The sequence below is a fragment of the Mobula birostris genome, chromosome 5, assembly GCF_030028105.1.
Source record: "Mobula birostris isolate sMobBir1 chromosome 5, sMobBir1.hap1, whole genome shotgun sequence".
Taxonomy (NCBI): domain Eukaryota; kingdom Metazoa; phylum Chordata; class Chondrichthyes; order Myliobatiformes; family Myliobatidae; genus Mobula; species Mobula birostris.
In genome coordinates, this window is record NC_092374.1 from 78,605,820 (window position 1) to 78,622,961 (window position 17,142).

At 44.2% G+C, this 17,142-nt stretch overlaps 1 protein-coding gene across 1 annotated transcript in view; it reads right to left on the bottom strand.

Annotated features, from left to right (window-relative positions):
- The window catches only part of tek (TEK tyrosine kinase, endothelial), a 244,066-nt gene that overhangs the window by 116,602 nt on the left and 110,322 nt on the right, over nt 1-17,142 (bottom strand). The window contains exons 10-11 of the mRNA XM_072258228.1: nt 12,528-12,689; nt 2,897-3,037 (exon numbers count right to left, since the gene is read on the bottom strand). Of these exons, the coding sequence (XP_072114329.1) occupies nt 2,897-3,037; nt 12,528-12,689 (303 nt within the window). The remainder of the gene's footprint in view (nt 1-2,896; nt 3,038-12,527; nt 12,690-17,142) is intronic.

Sequence of the window (17,142 nt, forward strand, 5' to 3'; positions counted from 1 at the left end):
AGCCCTTTAAGTAAGCACCTCATCACGTCAGACCTGCCTCTTAAAGTGAACCCGAACCCACTGGCAAAAACAAGAGAAAATCTGCAGATGCTGGAAATCCTAGCAACACACACAAAATGCTGGAGGAATTCAGCAGGCCAGGCAGCATCTGTGGAAAAGAATAAACAGTCCAGGTTTCTGCCGAGTTCCTCCAGCTTTTTGTGTGTATTACCCAACCCAAAGTTGGTGGTTGTGAATTCTGCACATTTCCACCAATTACATTACCGTACAGGGCAACATTATAATTAATAAGTTATATGGCAGCCAGGAAAAAGTAAAGAATGGACATAGAAGAACAAGGAGACACAAAGAGGCCTTGGCGAGCAAGGTTAAGGTAAACCCCAAGGCATTCTACAATATATGAAGAACAAGAGGATGGCTAGAGTGATGGTGGAACTGATCGGGGATAGTAAAGGAAACGTGTCTGGTGTTGGAGGAGGTAAGAGAGGTCCATAATGAATACCTTGCTTCAGTATTCACCAGTGAGAGGGACTTTGATGCTTGTGAGGACAGTGTAAAACAAGCTGATATACTAGAATGTGTCGATGTTAAGAAAGAGGATATAGAAACACAGAAATATAGAGCGCAATACAGGTCCTTCGGCCCACAAAGCTGTGCCGAACATGTCCTTACCTTAGAAATTACCTAGGGTTACCCATAGCTCTCTATTTTTCTGAGCTCCATGTACCTGTCCAGGAGTCTCTTAAAAGACCCTATCGTATCCACCTCCACCACCATCACCGGCAGCCCATTCCATGCACTCACCACTCTCTGCGTAAAAAAAACTTACCCCAGACATCTCATCTGTACCTACTTCCAAGCACATTAAAACTATGCCCTCTCATGCTAGCCATTTCAGCCCTGGGAAAAAGCCTCTGACTATCCACACGATCAATACCTCTCATTATCTGTACACCTCTATCAGGTCACCTTTCATCCTTTGTTGCTCCAAGGAAAAAAGGCCGAGTTCACTCAACCTATTCTCATAAGGCATGCTCCCCAATCCAGGCAATATCCTTACAAATCTCCTCTGCACCCTTTCTATGATTTCCACATCCGTCCTGTAGTGATACGACCAGAACTGAGCACGGTACGCCCAGTGGGGTCTGATCAGAGTCCTATATAGCTGAAACATTACCTCTCAGCTCTTAAACTCAATCCCATGGTTAATGAGGGCAAATGCACCATAAGCCTTCTTGTCAACCTGTGCAGCAGCTTTGAGTGTCCTATGGACTCGGACCCCAAGATCCCTCTGATCCTCCACACTGCCAAGAGACTTACCATTAATACTATATTCTGCCATCATATTTGACCTACCAAAATGAACCACCTCACACATATCTGGGTTGAACTCCATCTGCCACTTCTCAGCCCAGTTTTGCATCCTATCAATGTCCCACTATAACCACTGACAGCCCACCACACTATCCACAACACCTCCAACACCTGGAACTTTTGTAAACCATTAGGATAGATAACTCCCTGAGGCTGGATGGGATTTATCCCAGGTTACTACGGGATTGCTGCGCCTTTGGCAATGCTCTTTGTGACTTCCCTGGCCTCGTGAGAATTCTGAATGATTAGAGGATAGCAAATGTTATTCCTTTGTTCAAGAAAGGGAGTTGGGGCAAACCTGTGATTTATAGACCAGTGAGTCTTACTTTAGTGGAGGGCAAATTATTGGAGAAGATTCTTAGAGATGGGAATCAAGAACATTTGGAGGAATGTAGTCTGATTTGGGAGAGTCAGTATAACTTGGTCAGGCCTTACAAGCTGGATTGAATTTTTTGAGGATGGGACAAAGCACCTTTATAAAAGTAGAGCACTGGATGTGGTGTAAAAACTCCAGGGATTAGAGAAGAATTGAAGGAAATATAGAAACTGGAAATTCAGTTTAAAAACTACCATCTTCGTTTTTGTACCCCATGTGACGTCCTGGTTCACATCTTCACTGTTATACTGTAGGTGTTTCATTTAGCAACTCTGTAAGAGCAGTTCATTCTGCTTTCAGCCTGTTTGGGTTACTGTTGAAGATAAGGTACAATATGGAATGTGTGCCAACCAATTAGCAGGAGGTTTTCTTGGTGAGGGACAATAAGGTTGGTCTTGGGCTTGTGGTTGGTGAAAGATGGAGAGAGAAGATGCTGGGGAGAACCGGTCATAGCATACGATCCAGTGGAGGACCCGTTTGTTCGAGATGGATTGCGAGTGATGTTCGGAAGGTGGTGTCAGCTTTCACGCTGACGAGGGCCCAGTGTGTGAGTGACAGAGAAATTCAAGATGAGCTCCAACTTGTGCACGTTTGACTGTTTAATTAGAATGTGCTCTTTTCTTTTGTTATTCTTTACTAACCCTTTAGTTAAAATTCACAAATATAATTCCTTTAATCATATGCAGTGTACTGTCAGTAATTTCATGGCATTAATTTGTAACGGGGTAGCAAATTACACAGCAACCACACAAACCAGGGTTTGGGGTGGGACGAGCCGTCTCAATCTCACGAGTTTGGCTGGACCGGAGAGTGCCTTCCCTAGTCTTACACAGCCCAAGGACCTATTTCACCTATGTTCCCAAATCCTCACAGGACAGTTAGAACTACCATCTGTGGTCAGAAGCATTTCTACATGCTTTTCATAAGCCAGCCTCTTCCAACTGCCCCATGATCGCATTTGTATTTATTGCTATGCTCAAGTGTACCTGGGAAATTTATATCTAATCCCTGGATATTCCATGTGGAGGGGTGGAAATCTATAGGAGCTGGGGTGCAATAAAGTTCCACTGTGCTTGTCTGAATTTTTGCATAAAATACAAATTACGCATCAGCATGATTCACAATCAAACGAATGTGTGCTGTTACTTGGGCATTCAGTCCAGAAACTTGCCACTGGGCCAGGGTGTCCCTCTCCTCTGTCTCCTGGGCGGCTCAGTTGCACGCATACATTATACTGGCACATTGGTTGTAAATTATCCAATTTCACCACATCAGATGCACCGGTTACTGAAAAGAAAAACAACAATAATGGAAAGGAATTTCAGTCTTTGTAGGATTTCACTGAAGCAACAAAGTTGGCCATCTCAACCTCTGAAAAATAAAACACAATTAATCAGCAAAGCAGTTTCACAGAACCAGCAAAAAGCTTTTCTTGCATTGCTCTGTTCCTTCATTAAACACATGTTCTCGTCCAATTATAAGATCGGGAGCAGAATACTGGCACCTCCCAGTTACAGGCCATCAGGATGTAATGGGGTGGCATAGTAGTGTGGCAGACAGTGTGATGCCAGCACAGTACCAGCAACCTGGGTTCTATCCCACCACTGTTTGTACGCAGTTTGTATGGTCTCACTGTGACTGTGTGGCATACCTCCGGGTGCTCCATTTCAAATACAAACAGGTTGGGATTAATACTGTAGGCTGTGGGCACACTACCTTGGTGTCAGAAGCATGGCAACATTTGTAGGCTGCCCCCCTCCCTCCCAGCACATCCTCGGACTCTGTTAATCGTTGGGGCAAATGATGCATTTCACTGTATGTTTTGATGTACATCATCACCTTCCTAGATGCACACAGAAACAGAGAAAATAGGTGCAGAAGGAGGCCATTCGGCCCTTCGAGCCTGCACCGCCATTCAGTATGATCATGGCTGATCATCCAACTCAGAACCCTGTACCAGCCTTCCCTCCATACTCCCTGATCCCTTTAGCCACAAGGGCCATATCTAACTCCCTCTTAAATATATCCAATGAACTGGCCTCAATTGTTTCCTGTAGCAGAGAATTCCACAGATTCACCACTCTCTGTGTGAAGAAGTTTTTCCTAATCTCGGTCCTAAAAGGCTTCCCCTTTATCCTCAAACTGTGACCCCTCGTTCTGGACTTCCCCAGCATCGGGAACAATCTTCCTGCATCTAGCCTGTCCAATCCCTTTAGGATTTTATATGTTTCAATAAGATCTCCCCTCAATCTTCTAAATTCCAACGAGTATAAGCCTAGTTCATCCAGTCTTTCATCATATGAAAGTCCTGACATCCCAGGAATCAATCTGGTGAACCTTCTTTGTACTCCCTCTATGGCAAGGATGTCTTTCCTCAGATAAGGGGACCAAAACTGCACACAGTACTCCAGGTGTGGTCTCACCAAGGCCTTGTACAACTAAATTTGTACAAATTTGATTTCAGTGGTAGCTTGCTGCGCAATCCTAGTTACTTATTATTATTTTATTTAGAGATACAGGGTGGAATTTGCCCTTCCAGCCCTTTGAGCCAGGCCAATCCCTGATTTAACCCTAACCTAATCACAGGGCAATCTACAATGCCAAATTAACCTACTAACTGGTACGTCTTTGGACTGTGGGTGGAAACTGGAGAACCAAGAGAAAACCCAAGCATTCTGCAGGGAGAATGGCCATAGTCATCAGGAGATTGAAGAACAGGTATGTAGGCATATTAGGGAAAGGTGCAAAAACAATAGAGTTGTCATAGTGGGTTCCTCAAAATAGACTTTGAAACTCCTGTGTGCAAGAAGGTTAAATGGGGTACAATTTGTGAGGTGTGTCCAGAAGGGATTCTTCAATCAATATGTAGTGACCACACTCCTCAAATTTTAAGATGAATGGTGTGTATGAATAATCATAGTCTTACAGATAGTATTAAATTGAGTTGGGGGGGGAAGAGGCAAATTATAAGAGTAGTATTGTAGTGAGGAGCTAGAGAGAGTTAATTGGGAACAGCTTGTTTTGGGTAAGTACACATCTGACATGTGACAGGTATTTAAAGATCAGCGGGAGAGAGTACAGGACAGGTGCAGTATGTTCCAGTAAGAAAGAAGGACAAGGTTGGCAAGGTAAGTGAAATTTAGAACAATACACCACAGTACATGCCCTTAAGTCCACAATGTGGTACTGACCTATATAAACCTACTGTCAAGTCCATGAAAATACCTCAGGGCTAATTGAGCATAAAGGAATGAATGTGCTTGGAGGTGAAGGATGTGCGTGAAGTCCTAAATGAGTACTTTACATTGGTAATCACCAAGAAGGAATCTGTAAAATGCTCTGTAACAGACTACGGTGGGGGCCAAGTCCAAGGGTATATTCAAAGTGGAAGATTGGTTGGGGCATCAATGGATATGGTGAGAGGACAGGTGTATAGGGTGAATGGGATTGGGGATCAGCCATGATGAAATGGGAGAGCCGACTCGATGGGCTGAATGGCCCAATTCTACTCCTACGTCTTATGGTCTAACGAAATGAGGAATAGTGAGATCAGTGTGGAGCATACTGATATGTGTCTGAGATAGTGTTGGGTTTCTTGAGGAATATTAATGTGGATAAGTCCTCAGTACTGATTGTTATGGGAAGTGGCAAGAGGTGGCTACATCTGAGGTTCCAGAACTAGAAAGTAGCTAGGCTTGCTCCTTTGTTGAAAAAATGAAATAAGAATAATTCTAGAAATTATAGGTCAGTGGATCTCACATCAGTGGTAGGGAAAGTATTGGATTTGGATGGGATTTATGAACACTTGGAAAAGCATGACCTAATTAAAGACAGTCAGCATGGCTTTGTGTGTGGGCAGGTTACATTACAATAATTTGACTGATATTTTCAAGAGGTGATGAAAGTATTTGATAAAGGTAGAGCAATTGAGGTTGTTTCCATCGATTTTAGTGAGGTATCCACCAAAGTCCCTCATGGTGGGTTCATCCAGAAGATTAAGGTGCATGAGATCCATGGTGACTAGACCGTTTCAATTCAGAATTGACTTTCATTGAAGACTGAAGGTAGTGATTAATGGGACTTATTCTGGCTGCAGGTACATGACTTGTGGTATTCTGCAGAGATCTATGCTGAGGCAGCTGCTGCTTGTGATATATATGAATGGCATAGGTGGGTGGTTTAGTATGTTTGAAGATGACACAAAGGTTGGTGGCATTGTGGATAATGTAGAAGGTTGCCAAATTAATAGTTGTAGGTATGGGTGGATAAATGGTAATAGATTATTTTCTGGGCAAGTAAGAGGTGTTGCATTTTGGGAGATCAATTATAAAAGGACATTACATAATTAGTGTAGAACCCTTAACATGTTGATGTACAGAGGGATCTTGGCTCAAAGCCCATAGCTCCCTGAAAGTGCCATATATATCAATAGTGTGGCTAAGAAAGCATGTGGTCAAGGCAATGACCATATTAGCCTTTACTTTATTAGTCAAGGCATTGAGTTCAAGAGTTAGGGAGTTAGGCTAGATCTGGTTGCTCTATTATAGGAAGGATGTGAAAGATTTGGAGAGGACTCTGAAGAGGTTGCCTAGTAATAGGGAGAGGCTGGACAAACTCAGGATATTTCTTTCCCTGGAGCAGCAGAGGGTGAGGGGAGACCTGATGGAAGTTTATGTGAGGCACAGATAGGCAGTCAATATCTTTTACCCAGAGTTGAAATGTCCAATACTTAATTCTGTAAAAATATGTTTAAGGGGTAGGCTGGGGAGCCTCACATGCCTCAGTCTCCTCAGGAATTGGAATCACTGCTGTGCTTCCTTGACTGAACAGGTGGTGTTGAGGGACCAGGTGAGATCGTCCATTATGAGCACTCCCAAAAAAATTGGTGCTCCTAACTCTCTCCACGGAGGAACCATGTAAATGTAGTGGGACGTGGTCAGCCTTCACCTTCCTAAAAGTCCACAATCACCTATTTGGTCCACATTGGAACACTAGTTGTTGTGCTCACACCATTCTACCAGCCACTCTGCCTCCTCTCTGGATGCCATCTCACTGTCATCGTTGATGAGGCCAATCACTGTTGAATCATCAGCGAACGATGATTTGGTTTGAGCTTGATCTAGCAATGCCGTTATGCATCAGCAGTGGACTAAGCACACAGCTCTGGGATCGCATCAGTGCAGCGTGATGGAGCTAGAGATGCTTCTGCCAACAAGGACTGAGTGTTGGCCTTTCCGTCTAGGATCGAGTTACAGCGAGAGGAGTTGAGAGCCAACGAGCACTGTTTACCCACCAGCTTCTGAGGGACGATCATATTAAACACCAAGCTGAAGTCAATAAACTGTATTCTGGCATATGAGGCACCCTCTTCCAGATAGGACAGGACAAAGTGGCGTGCAGAGGCTATGGCACCATCAATGGATTGATTTAAGTGGCAAGCAAACAGAAAAGAGTCTGATGTAGAAAGAAGGTGGGATTTAATGCGATCCATAGGCAGCAGTTCATTATTGTTGAGTGTTGAGGTCCGTGCCACTGGATGGTAGTCTTTGAGACAGGTTACTGTCGTCCTCTTGGGCATCAGGATGATGGTGTCTGCCTTGAACCCTGAGGAGACAGTGGACTGATCCAGGAAGATGTGAGAGATGTTTGTTAGAACCTCAGTTAACTGGGTTGCACAATCTCTCAGCAGCTGACCAGGTACATTACCAGATTCCTAGCTTTAGGTGGGCTGACTCTGGCTAGGGTCTTCCTCACATCAGCAGCAGCCAGAGGATCAAAGTGCTGATCCTCGGGGAGGAGGGGGGGCCTTCCTCACCGGCACATTGTTCCGTGCATCAAACCGGGGGTAAAAGACATTCAGCCCATCAGGAAGAGAAGCATCACTGTCGTTGCCGTGCAGAGTGGACTTTCTGTCCATTATGGTCTGAATGCCCTGCAGTGTGTCTCTCAAGGCTCTGGTGTCACAGAAATCGCTCTGTGAATAATTACATTTTCCCCCCCGGATGGCACAGGAAAGCACAACTCTTGCTGACCTGAGAACTGTCTAATTCCATGATCTGAAGGCAGCATCCCCGTCCCTCAGCCGTGCTTGAACCACTGCTGGCTTGCCCTCACATACAGTAGATGTTTTTAGTAATAGTAACGCTCTCAGAGCAGTTCTCTATGTAGCCAGTCACAGATCTCGCTTACTCATCAACGTTAATGTGGTGGTTGGAGGTAGCCACCTTCCTAAACATGTATGAAGGTAGATAAATCTTCATGCCTGGTCAGTTATATCCAAAGACACTTGTGGGAAGCTAGAGAAGAAATTGTGGGAGCTGTATTGCAGTAAGGCTAACACCTGTGGTGGGTAAGTTACTGGGGGCGGGGGGGGTGGAATTCTGAGGGTTATACGTGGATCTGGAAAGATAGAAGTTGATTAGGTCAGCATGTCTCTGTGCATTGAAATCACGCCTTATATCTTGAGGCCTGATGAGGTGTTCTCTTGGACCCTGTGAGAGGCAAGTGCAGTAGCAGAGATATTTAAATCATTCTTAGTGACAGGAAAAGTACCAGAGGATTGGAGGATAGCCAATGTTGTTCCACTGTTCAAGAAAGGCTCTAAAAATAGACCAGGAAATTATAGACTGGTGAGCCTGAGAACAGTAGAGGGAAAGTTATTGGAATGTAGTCTGAGGGACCTGATATATAAGTATTTGGATAGACAGGGACTGATTAATGATAGCATGGCTTCATGCTTGGTAGGTCATGTCTACCGAATCTTATAGAGTGTTTTGAGGAAGTTACCAGGAATGCTGATGAAGACAAGGCAGTGGATGTTGTCTACATGGACTTTAATAAGGCACTTGTCAAGGCTAGTCAAGAAGGTTCAGTTGCTCAGGTAGTAAATTGGATTAGAAATTGGCTTTGTGGGAGAAGCCAGAGAGCGATAGTAGATAATTGCCTCTCCGAATGGAGGTCTGTGACTAGTGGTTTACCACTGGGATCAGTGCTGGGTCCGTTGCTGTTTGTCATCTATATCAACAACCTGGATGATAATGTGGTTAACTGGATCAGCAAATTTATGGATGATGTCAAGATTAAGGGTGACCTGGACAGCGAGGAAGGCTATCATGGAAATGGACCAGCTGGAAAAATGGGCTGAACAATGGCAGATGGAATTTAATGCAGACAAGTGGAAAGTATTGCACTTCAGTAAGTCCAACCAGGGCAGGCCTTATACAGTGAACAGTAGGGCACTGAGAAGTGTGATAAAACAAACAGATCTGGGGGTACAGGTCCATAATTCATCGAAAGTGGTGTCACAGGTAGGGTTGTAAAGAAAGCTTTTGGCACATTGGCCTTCAAAATCAAAGTATTGAGTGCAGAAGATGGGATGTTTTACTGTAGTTGTTTAAGATGTTGGTGAGGTCTAATTTGGAGTATTGTGTGCAGGTTTGGTCACCAACCTACAGGAAAGATGTAAATAACGTTGAAAGGGTAAGAGAAAATTTACAAGGATGTTGCCAGGTCTGGAGGACCTGAGTTATAAAGAGAGATCGTATAGGTTGGAACTTTATTCCTTGGAACGTATAAGATTGTGGGGAGATTTGACAGAGGTATACAAGATTATGAGGCGTATAGATAGGATAAATACAAGCAGGCTTTTTCCACTGCGGTTGGGTGCGACTACAATCAGAGGTCATAGTTTAAGGGTGAAGGGTGAAAAGTTCGAAGGAATCATGAGGGAAATCTTCACTCAAAGGTTTGCAAGTGTGTGGAACGAGCTGCCAGCACAAGTGCTACATGAAAGTGTAATTTCAACTTTGAAGAGAAGTTTGGATAGGTACACTAGTGGTAGTGGTATGGAGGGCAATGGTCCCGGTTCAGGTCAATGGGAGTAAACAGTTTAAACAGTTCATCATGGACTAGATGGGCCAAAGGGCCTATTTTTGTAATGTACTTTTCTATGACTATATCAATCTATCTTATAGTACAAGAGGTCCATTCAAAAGTCTGATAAAAGCAGGAGAGTAGTTGACCTTGTGCCCAGTGGTACATGATTTCAGGCATCTGTATCTTCTGCCTGATCAGGAAGGGAAAAAGAGGGAATTGAACATAGAACACTACAGCACTTGGGCCCATGATCTTGTGCCAACCAATACTGCACAGCAACATGCCCTTCAGCCCAACGAGTCCATGGCACTCAGTTGCACCAATGTGACCTATTAACCTATTAACCTGCAAGTCTTTGGTAGGTGGAAGGGTACAGGAGCCCCTGAAGGAAACACATACAGTCACGGGGAGAATGTACAAAGGCCTTACAGGCAGCAGCAGGAGTTAAACCTTAGTTGTCGATACTGTAATAGTGTTACGCTGACCGCTATGCTACAGCTAAGATCAATCTAATCTTTCCCTCCTACATAACCTTTCATTTTTTTCTATCATCTGTGTGCCTATATAAGACCTTCTTAAGTGTTCCCAATGTATCTGCCTCCAGCAGGGCTTTCCATGCACCCTCCACTCTGTGTAAAAAAACTTACCTCTGATATTCACTTTAAAATTAGGCCCCTCAGATTAGCCATTTCTTTCCTGGGAACAAGTCTCTGGCTGTTCACTCAATCTATGCTTCTTGTGATCTTGTACATAATTTCCAAGGTCGATGGGATCTGGCACCGAGTGGTATAAACAGATTCCATGCATAGGAGGCTTTAAAATTTCTTCCATTTTCCTGCCCTCTTGATCTTGACACCCTGACAGAACAAGGACTTGGGCTGTCTCCTCTTTCCATGCCTCTGAAGATTTTATATACTGTACCTTTATCAATTCAGCTTCCTTTGCTCCTGGAAAACAAGGCCCCCTATTCAATCTCTTTCCGCGATGAAAATCCTCCAATCCAGGCATCGTCTGCTGAATTTCCTCTGCATTTCCTTGTATCATCACTTCACACTGCCTCTTTCTCACTCTCAGTCTGTCTTAGTACTCTCAACTGTCATCTTCTCTTTCTCCCTCTAACTCTGATCCTGTGTATCCCTCTCTTCACCTATCCCTCTTTCCCATCTAACTGCTCTGAGCTCATCCCATAGCACCTATGAGCTGCACAGCTTCAAAGAAGGTCATAGCCACACAGCATGGAAACAGATATCTCATTTCACTGAACCTAAACTGACCATCAATGACCCATTTTACACTAATCCCACACTGATCAGATTTTATATTCTCCCCACTTTCTCCTCATCACACCCACCCTCCCAGATTCTACAACTCACATACACATTAGAGGAAGTTTAAAGTGACAATTAAACTGCCAATCAGATGTAGGTAGAAATTTGTGCATCTGGAGGAAAACAGTTGCAGACAAAATATGGAACTTCATACAGAGGGCATTGGTGATTAGGATTCAACCTGGCTTGCTGGTGTTGTAAGCCAGTGGGTCCAGTAGCTGGTGCTGCAAACCAGTGGATCTAGTAGCGTGTGCTGTGATCCAGTGGATCTATTTACTAGTGATCTGGTGCAGTGGATCTAGTTGCTGGTGTGAGACAGTGGATCTAATGGATGATGTTGTGAGGCAGTGGATCTAGTTGCTGGTGCTGTACCCAGTGGATCTAGTAGCTTGTGTCGTGAGGCAGTGGACCTATTTGCTGGTGATATGATGCAATGTATCTAGTTGTTAGTGTGAGACAGTGGATCTCATGGCTAGTGCTGTGAGGCAGTGAATCTAGTTGCTGGTGCTGGACCCAGTGGATCTAGCAGCTGGTGTTGTGAGCCAATAGATCTAGTTGCTGGCATTGTGAGTCAGTGGATCTAGTAGCTGGTGTTGTGAGCCAGTGGATCTATTTACTGGTGTTGTGAACCAGTGGATCTAGTTGCTAGCATTGTGAGTCAGTGGATCTAGTAGCTGGTGTTGTGAACCAGTGGGTCTATTTACTGGTGTTGTGAGCTAGTGGATCCAGTAGCTGAGCCATTGTGTGACCCACTTTATTCTTGTATTGCAAAAGCAGCTCTTTTGCCTTTTCTACAACTAATTAACTTGTCCTGTTCTCTTCAGGAACCAATGATACTCTGTAAACCCCAAGGTCCCTACCTTTCTCCCACCGGCTCTCCTTAGTCATGGAGATATAACAGCACAGAAATGGGTACTCTTCAGCACTCATCTCCCTCTCATACTTCATATTCCTTAGCACACCATTTTCCCCTCATACCCCTTTCTCTTTCTCATATTCCATCTTCCTCATATTGCATCTCTCCCTCAAACCCTATCTTACACTAACGATCTGTTTTCCTTCAACCCTATTCCTCCCACTCACTAATTCACAGTTCCAAATTCTCTCTCACTGCCATCTTTTTATACCTGTTCCAACCCTCTTTTATCCCCTCCTCCTCAGCAACCATCTCATTCTAGTCTCCTTCCCCTCATTCCCCCTGCCCCTCACAGAGCCCAATTTCATCTCATGCAGACTCACTTTCACTCTATTTTCCCTTCAACTCCCGCCTTCCTTTCAATCCAACTTGCGCACACATTCCATCTCTCTCTCATCCAAGCTCCCTATGATCCCCAAAAATCCTTATTATCCATGCATCTTGCCTTCAGCTTCTATCTCCCCCTCATCTTTCATCTCAACTCCCGATGACTGCCTCTAATCAAAAGAGTAGATGTAGCCTGGACAGCTCTCACGTTTGACTCAATATATATACAAATGTTTGTATATTGCAATGCAATACCTCCTTTGCTACAATTGTAAAAGTTTCAAGTACAGTATTCCTTACAACGTAAAATTATGTGGAAATGCATTCTTACCTTCAACCGTTGTCCACGACTGAAGTGCTCCAGTCGGTTTATACAAGAGCTTGGTCTGAATGATTGGTCCATCTCCAATATGTGGCTCAACATTAGCATTAACAATAATATATTGAATGCCACTCTTTGCTTTAGTTGGAGGAGTCTGTGGTCTCGGTGGAACTGTTGAAAGTACACGTTGCAACAAGATAAAACGATATAAAAAAAGAACATCATCTTTTAAGGCCACCCTCTGCCTGTCAGAAGCTATAGGTACCAGAAGTACTGATCACCTCCAGAATATCCGACAGTTGTAGATGTACAAGCTACGGTAGGTATGATATCCCGTTCTCGGGAGCATTTTGTGAAATGAATGAGCAGAATCCAAATTTGCAAACTACCAGAAGCAAATGCAACTGAAGGAAGAAAACCAGCAATGAACTAAAATGTTGAGAAAGTCTGAAATGCTGCAAGAGTCTCTGCCTGCATCATGCACGAAGGCTGTGCTTTCCTGATTAAATCATCCTCTGTAATGAAAAAGTTCTTTCTCAGGTCCCCTCTGGACCTTTTAACCCTCATCTTAAGCGGTACCCTTAAGTTTTGAAAACTTCTGCTATGGGGAGAAGATACTTTGCCATCTACCCTGTCTGTGTCACCTCTAATTTGTACAGTATACCCCTTATCAGCTCACCCTTCGGTTTCCTGAGCTCCAAGGGAAAACAAGCCAGTCTATCCAGTCTCAACTCAATACTGAAATGTTCCATTCCAATCAACATCCTGGTGAACCTTCTTTGCATCTTCCCCTGTGACAACAACACCCCCATCCCGTTAGCATTTCTGAACAATTTCACTCCCTTCTGCCACTCTACATACAGTGTCTGAGTGAATTTGTGACCTTTCTCAGTGAATATTACAGACTGGCAAATAGATTATCACAAGAGTAGTTTTGGACAGAGGATTTATCATTTCATTTCTACTGCTAAAACATCTTATAGATGGTATTTGGACATGTTTCCATATTTCATTCCATTGCCCATGGGCTTTATGTTAATTTTGCCAACTTTAGGAAGTTTAAATGAGAGAGACAGTTCATAATTTGAACATAGAACAGCATAGCTCAGGGACAGGCCCTTCAGCCCACGATCTTGGGCTGAAACAGCTAAAAGTAAATCAAAAAACTCCAAAAACTAATCCCTCCTACCTACACAATGTTCATATCCTTCCATCTTCCTCATATTCATCTGCCTATCGAAATGTCTCCTAAAAGGCTTTAAAGGCTCTACCACCATAGCAGCCAGTGCATCCACGACTCTCTGAGTGAAAAAACTTACCCCTCACATCCTCTTTGCACCTACCCCTCTCACCTTCAATGCATGCCCTCTGGTGTTAGACCCTTCTACCCTGGGAAAAAGATACTCCCTGTCTACTATGCCTCTCATAATCTTAGAAACCTCTATAAGGAGGCAGTGCGGAGTAATGATGGTGCTAAGTGGCAACTCCTTTGCCTGCATCTTTGCAAACAGCTCTATTTCCATCTTCAATATCTCCATTTTTCCCTTTCTGGGTTCTTTTGAAGACCCTGACCTGGGGTTACACGTTGACTTCTGTTCTTTGCAGGAATGGGACCCGCTCTCAGGGTTTCACAACTGGCCGTTGTTCAGCACGCCAAGGGCTCGGATTTGGAAGCCTAGGATCTCAGGGCTCTGGAGATGGGCGGATGGAGGGTCAGTGTCATGGCAGGAGACCCATGTGTCGTCAGGGGAGTCAAAACATCTACGGCTGTGTGCCTGGAGACTTGAGATCTTTGCGATCTTCAGGCACAGAGCTCAAAAAAAGCGACGTAACGGACTCTTAACATTGTAAACCAGCGAGTTGTTTCTTATGTCTCCCCGCTCACTGGGAAAACGGAGACATTTCCTTCTCCCTTATTAAGGAGAGAGAGAGCCTGTGGTATGTCATATACAGGGTGAAACGCAAAGTCTTTGGGGTAACTGCAAGTCTGTGTCTTTGCTATTGCTTTGTGCTCAGTGGTGGGTGCCGACGCTTTTTTTTGCTGGTGGGGGGAGGGGGATCGTTGCTTGCTGCCGCTTACGCGTGGGAGGGAGGGGAGCTGGGGAGAGGGGGACTTTGGGGTTCTAATATTTAACTGTTGTTCATTCTTTGGGGCTCTCCTCTGTTTTCATGGATGTTTGTGAAGAAAAAGCATTTCAGGATGAACAAACGTTGTATATTGTATACATGTCTCTGACATTAAATTGGACCTTTGAATCTTTGAACCTTTGAAGAACTCCCATCAGCCTCCGCCTCTCTGGAGGAAACCCTGGAATGTCACAGTAGTGTAATGGTTAGCACAACGCTTTACAGTAGCGGAGACCCAGGTTCAATTTCTGACACTGCTTGTAGATTCTCCCCGTGACCGTGCAGGTTTCCTACGGGTGCTCCAGTTTCCTCCCACAGTCCAAAGATGTATCAGTTGGTACGCTAATTGAACCTTGTAAATTGTCCCATGATTTGGTTAGAATTAAATCGGGGTGGAAGGGCCTATTTCATGCTGTATCTTAATAAGAAAAAGTAACCCAAGTTTGTCCAGCCTCTCATGATAGCACATCCCCTCTAGACCAGGCAGCATCCTGGTGAGCCTCTTCCACACCCTCTCCAAAACCCCAACATCTTTCCTACAGTGGGGTGACCAGAGGGGGAGGGAACGTCGACCAGAACTGTATGCAGTACTCCAGATGTGGCCTAACCAGTTCTATAAAGTTGCAACACAACCTCTTGACTTTGAAATCAATGCCTCAACTAGTAAAAACAAACGTTCCATACGCATTCTTAATCACCCTGTCTACCCACGTAGCCACTTTTAAGGAACTATGAACTTGGACCCCAAGATCCCTGGTCAGCAACACTGTTGGCCTTAACAGTGTACAGTCTCCTTGTATTTGCCCTACCGAGGTGCAACACCTCACATTTATCTCGGTTACACTCCATCTGCCATTTCTCTGTCCATATCTGCAATTGAGCTAAATCACACTGTGTTCATTGCCAGTCTTCTACACTATCCACAACTCCACTAATCTTGGTATCATCCGCAAATTTACTAACCCACCCATCTATATTTTATCCAGGGCATTTATATAGGTACATCACAAATAGCAGAGGTCCCAGCACAGATACCCTGTAGAACAGATTCTAATTACAGACCTCCAGCTCAAATAAGTCTCTTTGACCATTACCAAACAGCCAATTCGCCGTGAAACCCATGCATTCTAACCTTCTGGATTAGCCTCCCATGAAGGCCTTACTAAAATCCATGTAGACAACATCCACTGCCCTTCCTTCATCAGTCTCTCGTCACCTTGTCAAAAAACTCAATCAAGTTGGTAAGACATGATATGCCTCACACAAAGCGATGCAGGCTTTCCCTAATTAGGCCACGGGTTTCCAAATGCTCATATATCACATCCCAAAGAATTTTCTCTAGAAAATTCTTTGCAACTGCCATGAGCCCCATCTGTCTATATTTCCCAGGATATTCCCCTGTTCCCTTCCTAAATAAAGGTACAATATTAGCCACTTGCCAGTCCTCTGGGACCTCGCCTATGCCAAGAGAGAACATGAAGATACTGGTCAAAGGCCCAGCGATTTTGTCTCTTGCTTCCTTCAATAACCTGGGGTCAATTCCATCAGGTCCTGGGGACTTATCCACCTTAATACTCATTAGGGGACCCAGCATTTCCTCCTCCTTGACCTCCTTACGCCCTAACATATTTATACACTCAGCACTGGTCCTGGTCCTCCATGTCCTTTTCTTTGGTAAATATTGAAGCAAAGTACTCATTAAGTATCTCACTCACATTCTCTGCATCCAAACAAATGTTCCTCACTTTATCCTTGAGGGACCCTACACTCTCCCCACTTATCCTCTTGCTCTTGCTGTATGTATAGAATGCCTTGGGATTCACCTTAATCGCATTACCAATGACTTTTCACGGCTTCTCCTAGCTTTCCTAATCCCCTTTTTGAGTTTTTTTCTGGCTACTTTATAATCCTCATGTGATCCATTTGGTTGTTTACTGTATCCTAATGGGTGGTGGAGTGGAGATGCGTCTCTACCAAAGGAGGTGTAAGGCCCTCTTTCCCTCTGCTAGTCTGCAGGTCACCCATGGGCAAGGTGTAGCACCTACTTAGCACCCCCCTTCCCCTCCCACGATCAGGGTCATGTGAAACAATGGGAGCAGGTGGTGGATGGTCGTATGAGCAGTCAGTGCATACTACAAGTCTGGTTATGCAACCACTGACACCAGGCAGACAACCTTTGAAGAGTATTGATAATGGCTGTGGTAATCCGTCTTGTAAAGACAATGGCAAACCACTTCTGTAGAGAAATTTGCCAAGAGTAATCATGGCCTTGGAAAGACTATGATCGCTTAAGTCATACAACATGGCATATAACGAACCAGCTGTATCCTTGCTAGTTCTGAAAATAACTCTTTATGATAACTGCTTGCTATCTTTATGCTGCATGACTTCATTACATACAATGGAACTACTGTGTACATCAAGCCTGAGTGATGGCCCCGGTCCCTTTCATTCTATCAAGCAGAATTCTTGCCACAGGAGAAGGTGATATAAGATT